The sequence below is a fragment of the Bombus flavifrons genome, chromosome 5 (assembly GCF_040668555.2).
Source record: "Bombus flavifrons isolate JBK064 chromosome 5, iyBomFlav1_principal, whole genome shotgun sequence".
Lineage (NCBI taxonomy): Eukaryota > Metazoa > Arthropoda > Insecta > Hymenoptera > Apidae > Bombus > Bombus flavifrons.
In genome coordinates, this window is record NC_138446.1 from 4,829,024 (window position 1) to 4,844,300 (window position 15,277).

Here is a 15,277-nt window from a genome sequence, read left to right on the forward strand (position 1 = left end):
CAGAACATAGAAGTCAAAGTTATACTAGTGTTTAAATATTTTCGGAACCAACTGTACGTACATGTGGAATTTTAAAGTTATGGAAAAAATGAGTACAATTGTACTACCCATTTTTTTATTAAGATTTGATGTGGAAATAAATGGCAAATAAATGACTAATGCGTGCGATGTTGTAAAGGAAGAAATTTTATATGGACTTAGCACAAGTCATGATCGCCGTTAACAGGCCTTGACATACATTAAACAATGTAGCATGAAGTAACCTTTTAGCAAAAATAAAACAGATCACAATATATCAGATGAGTCAACGCTAAGAAAGAATTAATTATTTAGGTGATTTCTACAAAATATAGCGAATCATTATATTTGGATATCCATAGACAAAACTAGTAATATAATGGGTCACTACATATATATATAATCTACAGCGACATCTTTTGTGAACAAATTACTTTTCCACCTTGTCAAATCTAACAGTCTGTGAGAACGAAATATTTACAGAGCCTATCAGCGTCGTAAATTAAAAAATTTGTAACGTTCGCAAATTTTTGTTTTTGTAGTCACATGCTATGATAAGTAATTATTATATGTTGAGGTTAGACCTATCAACGATTCCGTCACTTGCAAAGATTGACTCATTAGTATTTAATATGTTCTTGGAATCTAATGAATGCTTAATTGGCTCGTTCGTATGCAAAAGTCTAGATTAGAAAGCGCAGAATGCAATAAGATCATAGAGTCGCGGCAAAAAAGCTGTGAAGAAATACCTATATGAAAGTAGCCGCGTGTAATTCGTAATGAGAATCACGCCGATGTCGACGTAGCCCGTCTTCGAAACCCGTAATTACCGGCGCCGATGGAAGAACCGAGACTGGGTGAGCAGCCACCTTTTAAAAAGGTGTTAAAGCGTGCCGCGAGCGTGGTTGGCTAGGTGTTAATTTAAAACAAACCAAAGGATAGCCGCAATTCGGAATCTAAAGATCGCTGACTATCCTATATTTTGATCCCAGACACACCGCGATTCTGTTCAACTGGGCCATACCTTCAGTGACGTATCAAAATTTTATACAGATTTGGATCCAAAGTAATTGACATTACTTTAGCATGTAACAATAATATTTTGAAAAACTTCCGTTTCTTCATAATACTGATTAACTTAATCATTGATATAATATATAATATAATATCGTTTGTTTAAATCAATCGTTTTCATAACTTCCATTCTAATAATAGCATTGAACAATAGCTTGTAAAGCTATGTTAATGTAACTTCGTCAGTTACAGATTTGATTTATATGTTTCTTCGGAAGATGCATATGGTCTGAACGTTAACGAGACAGGTCTGGAGCTCATTAAGGTTTGGCTTTATCACGATCGAGGGAACATACGTATGGTGAAAGGTCTGTTTTCCAAATTGAAAACAGCATCGTATCACGGCCACCGATCTTTGATGTATCTCGTCTTGCCCTCTAATCGCCAGTTAAAGGCGCGAAGTATCGCGATCTGCAATCTATCGATCTCTGAAATTAGCATTCAAGGCGTGAATCTTTTTCTTAATCTCACAGGGCCACCGACAACTTTCCAAGTAATTTCTTCACCCTTAGGCAACGACCGTGTACGTGATCTATGCAAACCGTTCGATGCGATCTTCGGTAATATACGATTTCTGCTTAATTCTTACCCGGGCGAGATAAAAATACGACGGTATTTTTTATCCTTGTTATTCGTGAATAATTATTATAATCACAGAATATGGAGTAATTGTACAAGGTGCGTAAATAGGTACGTAGAACTTATACACGGAATATGCATTTTCCGTTCTCCCAATAAATGGCACGAATACATAATTTACAAGTAAAAAATAAGAAAAATATATGATATGAAGTTTGAATATATATATACATTATTGCAAAATAGTAGGAAAATTGATGAATTTTTTATTACAGAATTGGAAAAGTTGATCATGTTTACTTACTTATCTGTATTTAAGTATATTGCGTTTTCTATCTTAAAATAATTCAGTATAAATAATAGTTAAATAGTACATTTTATAAGTTCACTTTTCATATTCTACAAAGAAGAAATACCATTTTATCCTATATATGCCTTTTATAATCTTCAATATTAGATGTTCTGTAACTTTATAATATAATATTTACATTCGTATGGTTCGTTTTTTTCCCAGTTAGAAAAATTAATAAATTCTTGAATAAAAATTGTAATACTTGTATAATATAATTTCATTATTAACTATAATTCATAAATTGTAATTTTTTAATACATTCCTTTATTTTAAATGTTTTAAAATGTTCTATGTATCGTAATTTATTTTAATTCTCATTTTTTAGTTTACTTGATGTTATATCTCCGATCTTCTTTATGCAATTATCCACAACATCGAAACATTTTTTTTTATTGGCATTAAATATATCTGATAATTAAATATAATAAGTGTATAATAATACAGTAAATATTTAATAATAATTAAACAGATTCAGATGTTATTATAAATTAAACGTTGATAAATCAGAACATTAAGAGTAGTTTTTAAGAACAATTTTCAAAGTTGGACTATTGTGTAAAATGAAAAGAATTGCATTTACATTTAAATAGCACATTTATGTTAACTCTGCAATCGATATATGAAAATATTGAACTGAACAAACTGTTGTTATTTTAGTGCTAAACGAAAATGGTATAAAAAAAAAGATAAGAGATAACTCTAAGCGGCTTTTTTACTGCGAGACATAGGGTAGACGCGTAGCTATATTTTATGAGCGGGGGCGTGAAACGGATAATTTCCAGAGGAGGGAGAAAGCGATATCCGATCGTATATCAGAGCGCAGAATAGTCGGTCGCCTTCAAATTATCGGAAACAAGGGCGAAACTAATGGGCTAACTCGAGCCATCTGGCTCCGTAGGGCTGGCCGATTTCACGCCAATTCTCGATCACTGTTTTCACGCCTCAGAAACCAAAAGAATTAGCACTGTGTTAAAAGAACCTTTGCTAACTCATCAAATCGATTGTTTGTCCAAATTTTTCTCTTTATCGTATTTGCTTCGATTTATTCATTGTTTATCCGCTAATCACTTAATAGTAAATGGCACTTGATTGAATAATACTAAAATTGTTACAGGAAAGAATATGAATTTCTATGTATACAGGGCCTGGTCAAATAATATGAAGAAGACACGACGTGATGAGAAAAATCTAAGAAACAAATATACGATAAAATTTTTTCGTTCAAGGGTTGGTTTTCGATAAAATCGAATTCTTTTTTACCATTTTAAAAACTTGCATTCGATAATACAAAAACTAATTACTGATTTGGAAAATCGAAATATCCTCAAAAGCGTCATTCTATGTTTCCGTTACAACAAAAGTATCACTTCTACCAGGTCTGTAATTACCATAATAGAAAAATTAATTTATATTGATGATAGAAAATTCAGAATTGTTTCGTTCCTTTTTTTTTCGCTCGAAAAAAATTTTATTTTATATCTTTTTTTAAATTCTTTTGTGGATAGAATTACCTAATTTCATTTACATGTTATTTGTTCGTACTTTGTATAATATAAATATTACAAGAGATCGTTACTCCATTTGATCGGTATTTGGTACATAATATTAAAACTTGAACGTGTTTTTAATAATAGCATGAAAATTAGCTAACATCCACCGAACTGGGTACAATGACTCAGCTAAACTGGAGAGTGTTTGGATAAAAGCATCAAGATCAAACATTTATGTAAAGAATAAATTCTTTCATTATTCAAGAACACAAAGTATAGTTTGAAACATGATAAATTAATTTTTTGCGATTTCAAAAGAATTAAACATTTTATACCAAGTACCGTAACTTATATTCAATGGCTAACTGGCAAAGGCTGTTCATATTTTACGTGTGCTTTTATATTTTGGTAACGAATAATATACCTACATTAACATATTTCTCTTGCATATAAAATACAATAACTTGTATTCTTCAACTTCTCAAAAAGCGAAACTGTTTCTAAACTTCCCGATGATACCTACACATATCTAAAGTTCAATTTCTAAGAACTATCAGCTCTGTTTATATTCTTAAATTTCACAAGAAACGAAACTGGTTTTAATCTTACCGACGTAGATGTATACCTGAAGTTTGATTTCTAAGAACTAGTGAATGGCTACCGTCTCACAGATTTTATTCCCGCAAATAATAATCAATGAAACAGAAAAATACTCGACACAGAAGTACACTATTGTATTCTCATTTCGTAATAAATGAAACTTCTATAAAATGGGTGAACATGTCTCCTCTCAAAAGTAACTAAGAGATCGTTTAATCCTACTGCCGTAATTGCTACCGCTGTTTTTTTTCTTTAGATTGGAAACTGCTTGACACAGCTGCGAAAGCTACAGCTGAGTTTCTTCCTGAAACTTTTTTGCTCGGTCTGAGAAACTACTGACTTATTAGAGAAGTGTAATTATTGCAGTTGCAACAAATAAACTTGAGTGTCCATCAAGTAAGAAAAGTCGGTCACGGTATGTAAGCTTTCAAACAAAACTGATTTGTGGAAAATAACAATTACATTTCCAGTTACGATTATAGATGTCTCCGCTGCAACTAACTTTAAAGTATAATATTGGTATTTAAATGATGCAATATCTGATAATACAATTTAATGGGGGTAATAACAACATATATTGAATAACAAATTGTTATGCAAATAATATTTGTATAAATGCAAAATGCTGTAGGCAATGAAATCTTTTGTTAATCTAAAATTGTATATTATTACTAGAATTTCGAAGTATAATTTATTAAAAAAAAGATCTTTTCAATTTTTAATTTTATAATCAACACATAACATAATAAACACATAATAAAACATAATCGTGAATATATACTAGAACAAAAATCAGATTTTTTAATGTTGAATAAGAAAAAATATAAAGATTGTTATGATGTTATAAATTTCATGTTGTGAACTTTTTTAAATTTTAGGTCGAAGATGTAAAGGATGATAAGGAAGATAAGGACGATAATAATATTTGTTTAATACTTTTCTTTATTTCTTTGTTATTACTTCTTTATTATTTGATCTATAATAACTCGTTTTTTAAGAAGACGAATTAAAATTAAGATAATTAGTTTCTTTTACAAGAAATCTGCAATTGTATTACTTTTTTAATAACTTTTAAAAGGGATTTTATGATTCCCACCAAAGAGAATTGCTAACGTATCCCCAAGGAGATACATTTTCACAAACTGTACCTGCGATCGCATCTCGAACTGGTATTGTTAATATTCTAAAGTTTACGTCGGTGTAGTTCAAAGTTGACAGTAAGAATACTGGCATTCTATCTGATATAATCCATAACAAACCACGATTTACCTAGAAATGATAAAGTTGTATTTGTCATTTTTCGATGTTTTATGTGTAGTACAAAATATATTAATACAGCAATGATTGTAAAAGATTGTGAAAGATATTTTATGATTAGTACTTATAATTCCAAATATATCTAAATACTTAAAAGTAAAAGTATTGTTTGAATAATGCCACGAAATAAATTCTAAATATTACTTTAATTTGAAATTTTACTTACATCAATTTCTAAATATTAATTTTTTAATTTTATTTTGGATTTAATATCCACATTTGATTTCATTAAACGGAGCGAATCAATGCTTAATGTAATTTGAAACTTTGAATGGATAAGAAATGAATATAAATCTTTTTGAATATATTACATAAAGCATTGAAATCAAAATACACGTCTGATGAACTACTCGACGCTTACTTCCCTTTTGCAAGAAAGAAAAGTGTTACTCACTTACTTATTACCCAGATAACTTTTGAAATTTTAGTTGCAACGTTACAATTTAATATTAATTTATTACATGGAAAATAATAAATCCAGAAGAAATTATCATTTTGGACAGAAAGTGAAATTACACAAAAAAGAGTAAAAGTAGATTAAGGTTAGGAATGTCTTTTTTAAATAAAATATCAAATTATACCTTAACATCTGCTGGGAATATCATAGCTTCGTCGTGTCTAGCAACGACCGCATGGTTTTCAGGTGCATATGGTAAACCAGAATTCCAACAGCCTACTGCATTTTGATCGATTAAGTTGAAAAATTGAAGTCCATTTTCATCCATAATAGAAGAAGTGCAATGGCCAAGTGGTCCTCTTTCAGGAAGAACCTGTCAATATTAATAATTAATAGCGATAACTTCATTTTTTATAAAGTATATTTAGTTTGTGTTATTAGCTTCTTAATCTTGTAAGATCAAATATTTGGTCATGTCAAATAAACGACTCTATTGGATATGATGGCATAGTTCGCCATGAAATAATATCGTATGGAAATAACTACTCATTCCAAATGTAATCATCTCGACATCAGCAAGAAAATATTGTCCGGTTAATAGATTAAGAATGTAACATTTGGATTATAAAATGATGATGAAATTGCGAAATCATAAATAATCGCAATGCTTAGAACGAAATCATATATGCACTTCCGCATATATTTCTGCATATGCTCCTGTTTCGTTTTGCTTGATTCTATAATTTTGTTGCAATCTGTACTTGTATTGTAATTTCATTACTAGATTCCAGACATTTATTTAAATTCGTATTTTTATGGTCATAACTAAATAATAAATATTTTATTTGGGACATTTTATACGTGTACTGTATTATATACATCATAGATGCATAAATATTTGCAGTATATTCATGATTAATATAAAAAATATCTTTGAAAGTACCTTCCTAATCAACCAATGAATACATAATTTAATAATTACATAGTCGAAGAAATATATAGATAGTGTAAGGTATAATAAAAACGAAATATATAATATAAAATTGTGATAATTTAATAAGTTCTCTTTTTTTAAGGTAATCTTCTACTAATACAAAGTTATTTTCAAAATATTACTAAACATAAGGATAAATAACTTGTCAATACCTTTATGATATATCACAATTAAGTACTAAAGGTAGTGTAATTCTAATATTAATAGTACTAATAATTGTAATTCGTTATTTCTATTGCGCACATACCTGGAATTCATGGTAACTATCTTGAGACAAGTTTTCATCCCTTAAAATTCGTGTAGAAACTGCAAATTCTCTCCTACTACTTAGAGGATGGAAGAATAATGTCCTATATCCATTGGCAGCGATAGGAGATAAACTCATACCGAAGACCCCTTCTTCACCCCATTGGAAATTTATACCACCGATATTGTAGTCCCCGGCCAGAGGATCCGGCATGAAATAGCTATGTGTAAGTCGCCAAGATTTATTTTGTTGCCAAGAATATACGATCAGCCCATATCCGAGTTCGTCAGACATATAGGCGAAAGCGTCCTCGCAACCGCCTTTTCCCAAATCGACTGCAATATTGGCGATGAAAGTGTTCTATATGAAGAATTTTAATTCGTTTACATAACCTGTTACGTTGTGGAATAAAACAGTTGCAAATACCATCTGATATTCTGTAACAACCATTTTCTCAGCAGCGAACATTTATGCACATATGCAATTTGTAGTTTCAAGAAATAATAACTCTTAGGTATTTCGAATGTAAAAACAAACAATTATTTTAAATTCTCCAAAAATGGTATACGCATATATGTATATAAAATATGTATATATGTGCATATATAATCCATACTTATATGGATTAATAACATATGAGTTACGTAAAATAGCTTTGATACAATGTGATATAATATTACCTCTAATGAGGAAAAAGGACATTTGAGCTTAAATTGATCTTTTTTACTGTTTATCGTATCAGTTCAATCAATTAGGTTACGACAAAAATCTTACGACTTAATTGTTATAGTTTATTTAAAAAGTCCCACAACCAAGTCTGTTTGCAGACTGCTATAGTTTTAATATGAATATGTATGTACACTTTTGTTTCATGTCAATATTATATAATTTTATATTATACAGCTGTACGTACCATATTAATATCTTCAGCCCTCAATCTATATTGCCTTAAAATTTTATCTGTTGTTAAATCAAAAACATTTAGAGTGTAGGGACATGCCTGTATCGTAGTGTTTCCAATACCTATCGTACCAGTATCCAACACCCAGAGTCTGTCACAGACGTCTGCGTGTATTCTGGAATAGAAATAATAATACTAAATTTCTTATTGTTTCGATGAAATATACTTGAATGCTTCCTATATGAAATTTAAGTTCTGTCGCATTTTATGTTAACAGATCGATTATTATCAACAATTTTTATAAATTTTTTGAATACAATATCTAGAATTCAACTCCTTTTAACTTCACGTTATTTTCCATATCTTTTTTGACAATAGGTTTTCATCCAATTTTTCGAAAGTTGTATACACATTTCCATACTTTCATATTTTCCATTTTAGTAGAACATATACATATAGTATAGTAGTTTCCATCATATTTTTGCAACAATTAATGTATCAATATTTTCACAATAGATCTATAATAAAGCAAACGAATGAAGTAAAAGTCGTGCCCAGTTCAGCGTAATAACACAATGGATGAATTTTAATTTGTAGCTTTTACAATTTACTAAACTGAAAAAACGAATTAATTGGCTTCTATAAACTATAATATAATCATTCAATAAGTAATATTTACTTATTCAGAGAATCGTAATTGTCATGCTTCTGGTTTTTCGGGAGGCAATCAAGCAGCTCTGCCCTGAAGAAGTGAGCTATAATGTTCATGATACGTGGGCGTAAAAACGCTGCTCAACATACGTTTGTCTTTTGAAAAACCAAAGACATAACATCCAATCGTAATGAAAACTTATTTAAATCTAGGATCGTAATATTTCACAATTAGTTAGAAAATAAAAAGAATCTTTGTAAAAGTAATAATATTATTGGAAAAATTTTGTAACTTATATGTTGATATTGATAGTGCTACTTTATAACATCTTTTGTTAAACAATAAAACAGAGTTTTATTTTCAAGCATATTACTGTATATTGTATTGTATAATTTATTATATAATATTTATAATTGTTTATTCTATATATATATGTATGTAATGAGACAGATAATCATGCTATGAACACTTATAAAATGTATTAATAATATTAGTGACTAAACTTGTATTTTGGAATATTGTAAAAATTGTTTTTGTAATAGAATTGTGCAACTTACAACTTGTAACTTACGTATTTACTAATATGATAAATTAATAATTATGTGTAGGATAGCCCAGGAAATCTTTGTTATTTTTCCGTGTGTTAAACAAGGAAAAGCGAGAGAATGTTCCCACAAATTTGAGATTTAATAACAGACAAATGTATTATTCAGTCGGGATATTTTCTATAGAGTATATCTGCTATATGGATCAAAATCTAATCTATTCTATACGATTTTATCGTCTACTTTTCCCTTCTTTCAGAATGGTCACTATTCATTCCACGTTGTTCGGTTTTAAACAAAATGAAGATTGCAATTAGCATTCAAATAGAAGTTACAAAATGAATATAATTAATCATGTTAACGTTTACAAAGTAACTGTTTCTCTTGTGAGATCTGTTTCGCAATGAGAAGCGATGAGAAATAGGAAATAATAGAAAATGTCATGTTTCACTTTTAACTAACTAATTGGGTAGGTGCTATTTTCACTTTTATGCTACAATTCAATCAATGTGATGTTACGTCTTGAGTAATGTTACCGCAACTACAATAGTGCTACACGCTTGCATGTATAGATGTATATATGCAGGGTGTCCCAGGTTTAAATATCAAATCTTCGACAATGTGTCGGGGACAGTTTTCGCTTTTTTAATTATTTATTTACAATTATTTATTCTCAGCGACCGAATCGTAACCGTACGCGCGTCACTGCAGTGCGCTAAATGTCACCAAGGCTATATATAATTGCAATTAGGCTTGTCAATGTTAGATGTAATGCTTACATTGCTACAAGATTACATTGCTACATTTTGAACTGTATTTCTATAAAATAGATGATAACACGAATAAATAAGTGTAAATGGATAAGTGAAAAGACGAGAGCCTTTCCATTTCCTTTTTCGCGATTTTCTCTAAAATAGAGCAAAAATGAGCAAATCTCTAAAGAATTTTTTTTCTTAATTCATCGATTCTCTACATGCTTCCAAAGCTTTGATATTTAAATTTGGGATACTACTTATATTATAGCTATGTTAGGGAATCGATGTCGACCTTGAAGCATTGAAAATACAAGGAAATGGTAAATGGGAAAACATATAAATCTTGAAAAAAGGGAAAAATAGTTTATTACTGAGTGTACGTATGTGTATATGTATGCCGCAATTAAATACATACAAAACATTACGTACCTATAAGCAGTAGTAATTGCACTACCACAAGCTCCAGCTTTGTTTTGTGCCCAATTCGGATAAGGGGTAAGCTTCGGTGAGCCACCTCGATTTGTGTCGAGTGATATGTAGTTTAATGTCGCCGGTATTCCTATAATTAACGAAAAGTGAATTATTTTTTATAGAATTGCGCAAACTCTAGCGTATTAGATTCAATAGATATTTTACTCTTTGGTCTTGAATATTTATTTATGTTATCTGATTAAGAATACATTAGAAATATTATAATATATATAATATAAAATGTAATTTAGTATTGATGGTATTTAATTGACTTAAAAGTAAAATATTCTTCTATACTTTAATAATTAATGATTATTGATTATATATGTTATTCTATTTTGTGTATAAAAATGTTTCATGTCTTCAAACACAATCAAATATATATATGTATATATATAAACTAATAAAAAGTAAAAATATTACGAAAAATACTGTTTAAAAATGCTACAAAATATATAATAAATTTTAACGCAATTGCAAATATCATAGTAATAGTTTATGTTGTGTTGTAGTAATCTAATCTTCTAAAAATAAGTAATAGAAAATATGGATCGTTATCACATCACCCTAAAATCTTAATGCGTATTTTGTCTTTTATGATTTCATAATACATATACAAAAAATGTTCGTTTAAAAGAATTGATATATTGTGCAAATAATTAACATACTTATCATTATAAATTTAATACAAATAAATTCTTAATAACAATTTGTTTCGCAATTACATAAATGAGTAAATCCTGCTTTGAAATTGTCACTTTATTTAAATCCTGCAATTTGCAACATTTACATTTACATTAAGAATATATAGTATATAGAAAATATATATGACAGTATAATTTCCAAATCTATGTACAATTGATAAACTTACAATATTGTTAATTTATAAAAATGAAATAAAAAGTTAAAATACAATTTCTTTCTCATAGAATATCACAGAAAAATTTAATTAATAAGTAATAGAGATTTCAAAGTCTATTTGTTTAATTATTTATAAATAATTTTCATAGTTGTATTAATTTATCATTTATTATTATTTTCTTCATTAAATTGAGCATCACTGTTACTTGATTAAATATGCACATTATTATAAGAATGTGCGACACGCTCATATGATTGATATAATCGCGTGACTGACAGAAAGCCATTGAATTATTGACACGTGGAATTCCTGACCTTTCAATCTTATCGCGTTATAACCAGTTCATCTAGCATTATCTTAAAAATTTCGTAAATTGCGTAGTCGAACTGGCATTACACGAAGGTATATAATACGGTGGAAAGTGTGCCTACGGTAATGAGCAAAACATTTTTTATATGTCACGAGGTTTGCGTGACGAGGTTGTCACACGATCACTACACTCCAATATTGAGTTTGATACTCTAAAAAGACATGCAGACCTTGTCGCTGAACATTTTGAAAGATATTTGAAATTTTTGAGATTAGAATCGCATTTAGTTAGCCCATTGTAACACTGTTAGATTTTATATTAAAGAAAAATTTTTGTATGTACGACGCATCATAATAATAACTTGAATTTTTGAGTAAATGCGTGCCATGGCAAGATATTATTCACCGAATCTATTATTAAATTTACGATTAATTTATCAAAATATTCTAAAAAAATTATATGTAGGGAGTCAGCTTATATTTCATTGTATATTGTAATGAGACATGTAGTATATTATTATATATAGTGTATTATGATAAATTATAATGTAGAATTAAGTTATATAGTATTTAATTATTTATATTATATAAAATCGCGAGTTGTATCTTTTGCAAGCCATTTATTCTTCATTTTTTTTTATTTTCATTTATATACCTAATTTTTTGTTATTATCTATGATAGTGCGAAATTAGCTACATTAACTATATGAGAGTTCTATATTGTTCGTGAAAGACCATGCAATTTACAACTTTCCGAGTTCAATTGAATGGCACATTCCCTTTCCTTCCCTTTCTCTCTTAGTATTTCCTATCCTCTGTCGGACGGTCCAAGTAAAGCTGACATTAGAAGAAAGAACGATCCAAACAAAGCAGTCGCCGTATAAAAAAGTTGGCCTTAAAACAATACCAACTACGGTGGGCTTTGACGCATTTATAAAAGTTTCAGGAGACTGGTGAGATGGCAAGAATAGAAAGGAAATATAAACGGGAAATGGCAAAGGCGAAAGGAGAGAAAGAGGAAAACGGTAGGTACACTGAAGATCAGTGAGACGAAAAATGAACAATAAATGTTTGTTGTGTAAGAAAAAATGAACACGTTGAAGGAGCTGAAGTCAATTAAGTATCTGAAATGGTTCAAAATAATAATATAGAAAGGAAAGGAAAGTAGAAAAGGAACAACAAATAAATTGCCATGATTGGTTAATTATATAATATCGCGTAACACCATGAAACATATTACGTGATACTAAATGTTCCTTAACATATTATAAATTTCATGTGAAGGAACTTGCAAATATTATATGAAAATTATAGAAAAAAATATGATGTTACATTTTCGAATTTTTGCATGCATATCCTAAGTGAGATACAGGAGTCCACTACGCTATAAACAAATCTCACATTTTTTTGTTAAACTTTGTGGATTTACCTATATGTACACACATATGTATCATAATAAAGGATACCCTTTTACTAAAAGTGATATCACTAATAAGTGACATCAAATTCAGAAAGTCGACAAAAAGTTATCATACACTTTTTTATCATATTTTAGCGGTATAAATAAACGGATATACATTTTTTAAATTAAATGTATGTTTTAAATCTTCAATAACTTATAATAGAAAATAAATTTATAATTTTTAATGCAACGGTTACGAATGAGGGCGCAAAATAAAATAGCACGAGTTAGAAGAGGTGAAATACAAGTTCGCAACCATAACAAGAAACAAAAACAATATCCAAAAAACAAAAACAGCTGCAGATTTGAGTATCGAAAAGTAGAGAGGTTAAAGATAGCGATATGAAAGATTGTACACGATGTGTAAGCATTGTCGACTTTTTTGTTTTATACACAATGACCTGGCGCGCGCCAACGTGTATAATAAACGTAAACCATTAAGAGCAAGAAAAAAGTGGGAAATAAAAGAGCACAGGAGAGAATAAGCCCATTCACCCCTGGTTCCCTCCTGGGCAATAGTGTTGGGTGGAGGATTTGGGTTGAAGTGGAGGCGGAGGCCAGCGGAGACATAGAAATGCCCCATTGAAATCGCTCGCACAGTTTTCGGCACTTTTTGTCGCGAGCCGGAAGTCGGCCAGACGAGGTTCTACAGGCGCGCACTGCCTGCAGTGATCTTCTGTACATTGTGTTTAATGTAACTTCCGGTCCCTGACACGAGACATTCATCTAAATGTTCATATTGTTCCTGTTTGCAGAGCAACTCTTTTTTTGACTAATTTTCAAATACGTCTCGGTAGATTCACTTTCCATAAGAAAATGAATGTTTGAATTTTATTAATGTAACAATAGTAGCTGCGAATTATGATTAGTTATTCCGAGATAAAAAATCTCGAACTACTTTCAAAGAAAAAAAGGACGCTTTTCATGGTTACCATGTACCTAGTATTCGTGATATTTAAGTAAATTATTAGAAGATGTAAAATAAAATACTAAAGTTTTATACTCCTTTATCAATTTCCCTAATATACCAAAATGGGAATGAGCTAATATATCGGAAACTAAAATGCAAATGAAGTGATATTCATATTAATGTTCTTGTTTATTTAAAAAAAAGACGGTGATCTCCTATACTAGTCCCACTGATCTAGCAGAAATTGATATTATAAAATATTACAATATATACGTTCAACTTACCATTGCGCCATCTCGGTACCGTGACAAACAGTTTGTTTCTCCAAATTTCTATACCAACAGGCAACGCGTTTTCTGGAATAAATTCTCCTTTCATCATTGCCATTTTTCTGCTGGCTTCATCTGGATAGGCGAAGTCCACCGTTCTCCAGAAAAATCTTTCTAACACAGGTGCTTGCCCGAACTGCGTGCCCCATCTTTGAAGTCCATCGACGCTCTTGGTTCCCAGATATAGTAAACTCACGAAAAGAAATTCGCGAAACATTCCTACGATAGCTTAGGCCGACAATCTCACAGTTTATAATTGATCCTTTAAAATAGTAAAAAATGTCGAATAGCTTTCAGCACTTGCTCGATCACATTCAAATTTACTTTCCTTAGATGGATTATACTTAAGTACATAGAATTTTTCCAATTCATTAGATTCCAATTAAAATATATGTATTAAAAAAAGAATGATTGAAAAAAATTCTGTGATTAATGGCAAGATTTAGTCATTGTAAATTGTTGGCAATATTTTCCCTGTGTTGTTTACAAGATAATTCCAGGCAATTATTTTGTAAATCTTCCGTATATTTTATGATGCGATTGAAAGGAAGATAAATAACCGCACATAAGTCAGTTGGAAGTATATGTTTCAAACTAATATATCATATTACTACTCATTATTTTTCTGAACCTGTACTCAACTCTGATTCTTATCGGTAATATTATTGTACTAACTGGAACTTTCACTTCGATTTGATACGACGATAAATGAGTCAAATGATTGACATAAAAGAAAATGGAACAGATATGAGTGACACGCGAAAAATGACTCCGAAAAGTTGTTTGTTATTGAACAAATATTAATTATATCATATGTATACGACAGTATATGTTAATTCTGCTTCAGTGTAGTAGAAATGCATCAAACTAATATTTAGAACTTATATTTTTTTAACATAAATCTCTGTAATGTATGCATAATAATATCTTACTACGCCGTATTTTTATATTTTTCATATCATTGTATTACTAAGTAATATAATAAAAAATAGGAACAACTGAAGAAAGCTAAG

The 15,277-nt window shown here is 29.8% G+C and overlaps 1 protein-coding gene across 1 annotated transcript; it reads right to left on the reverse strand.

Annotated features, from left to right (window-relative positions):
• Positions 1 to 5,163: 5,163 nt before the first annotated feature.
• On the reverse strand, positions 5,164 to 14,481 carry Y-y (yellow-y). Its single transcript, XM_069112800.1, has 6 exons — positions 14,220 to 14,481; positions 10,351 to 10,480; positions 7,982 to 8,144; positions 7,069 to 7,428; positions 6,012 to 6,200; positions 5,164 to 5,382 (listed from the first exon to the last, which is right to left on the reverse strand). The coding sequence occupies exons 1-6, from the start codon at positions 14,479 to 14,481 to the stop codon at positions 5,197 to 5,199; spliced, it is 1,290 nt and encodes a 429-aa protein (XP_068968901.1). The 3' UTR covers positions 5,164 to 5,196.
• Positions 14,482 to 15,277: the final 796 nt, after the last annotated feature.

Excerpts from the sequence above, each read along its gene's own strand:
- Y-y (XM_069112800.1), bottom strand. The coding sequence starts at position 14,481 with ATGTTTCGCGAATTTCTTTTCGTGAGTTTACTATATCTGGGAACCAAG. Across the intron at positions 7,429-7,981 it reads GGGCTGAAGATATTAATATG|AACACTTTCATCGCCAATAT; the intron begins GTACGTACAGCT and ends TTCTTCATATAG. Across the intron at positions 5,383-6,011 it reads TATTCCCAGCAGATGTTAAG|GTAAATCGTGGTTTGTTATG; the intron begins GTATAATTTGAT and ends TATCATTTCTAG.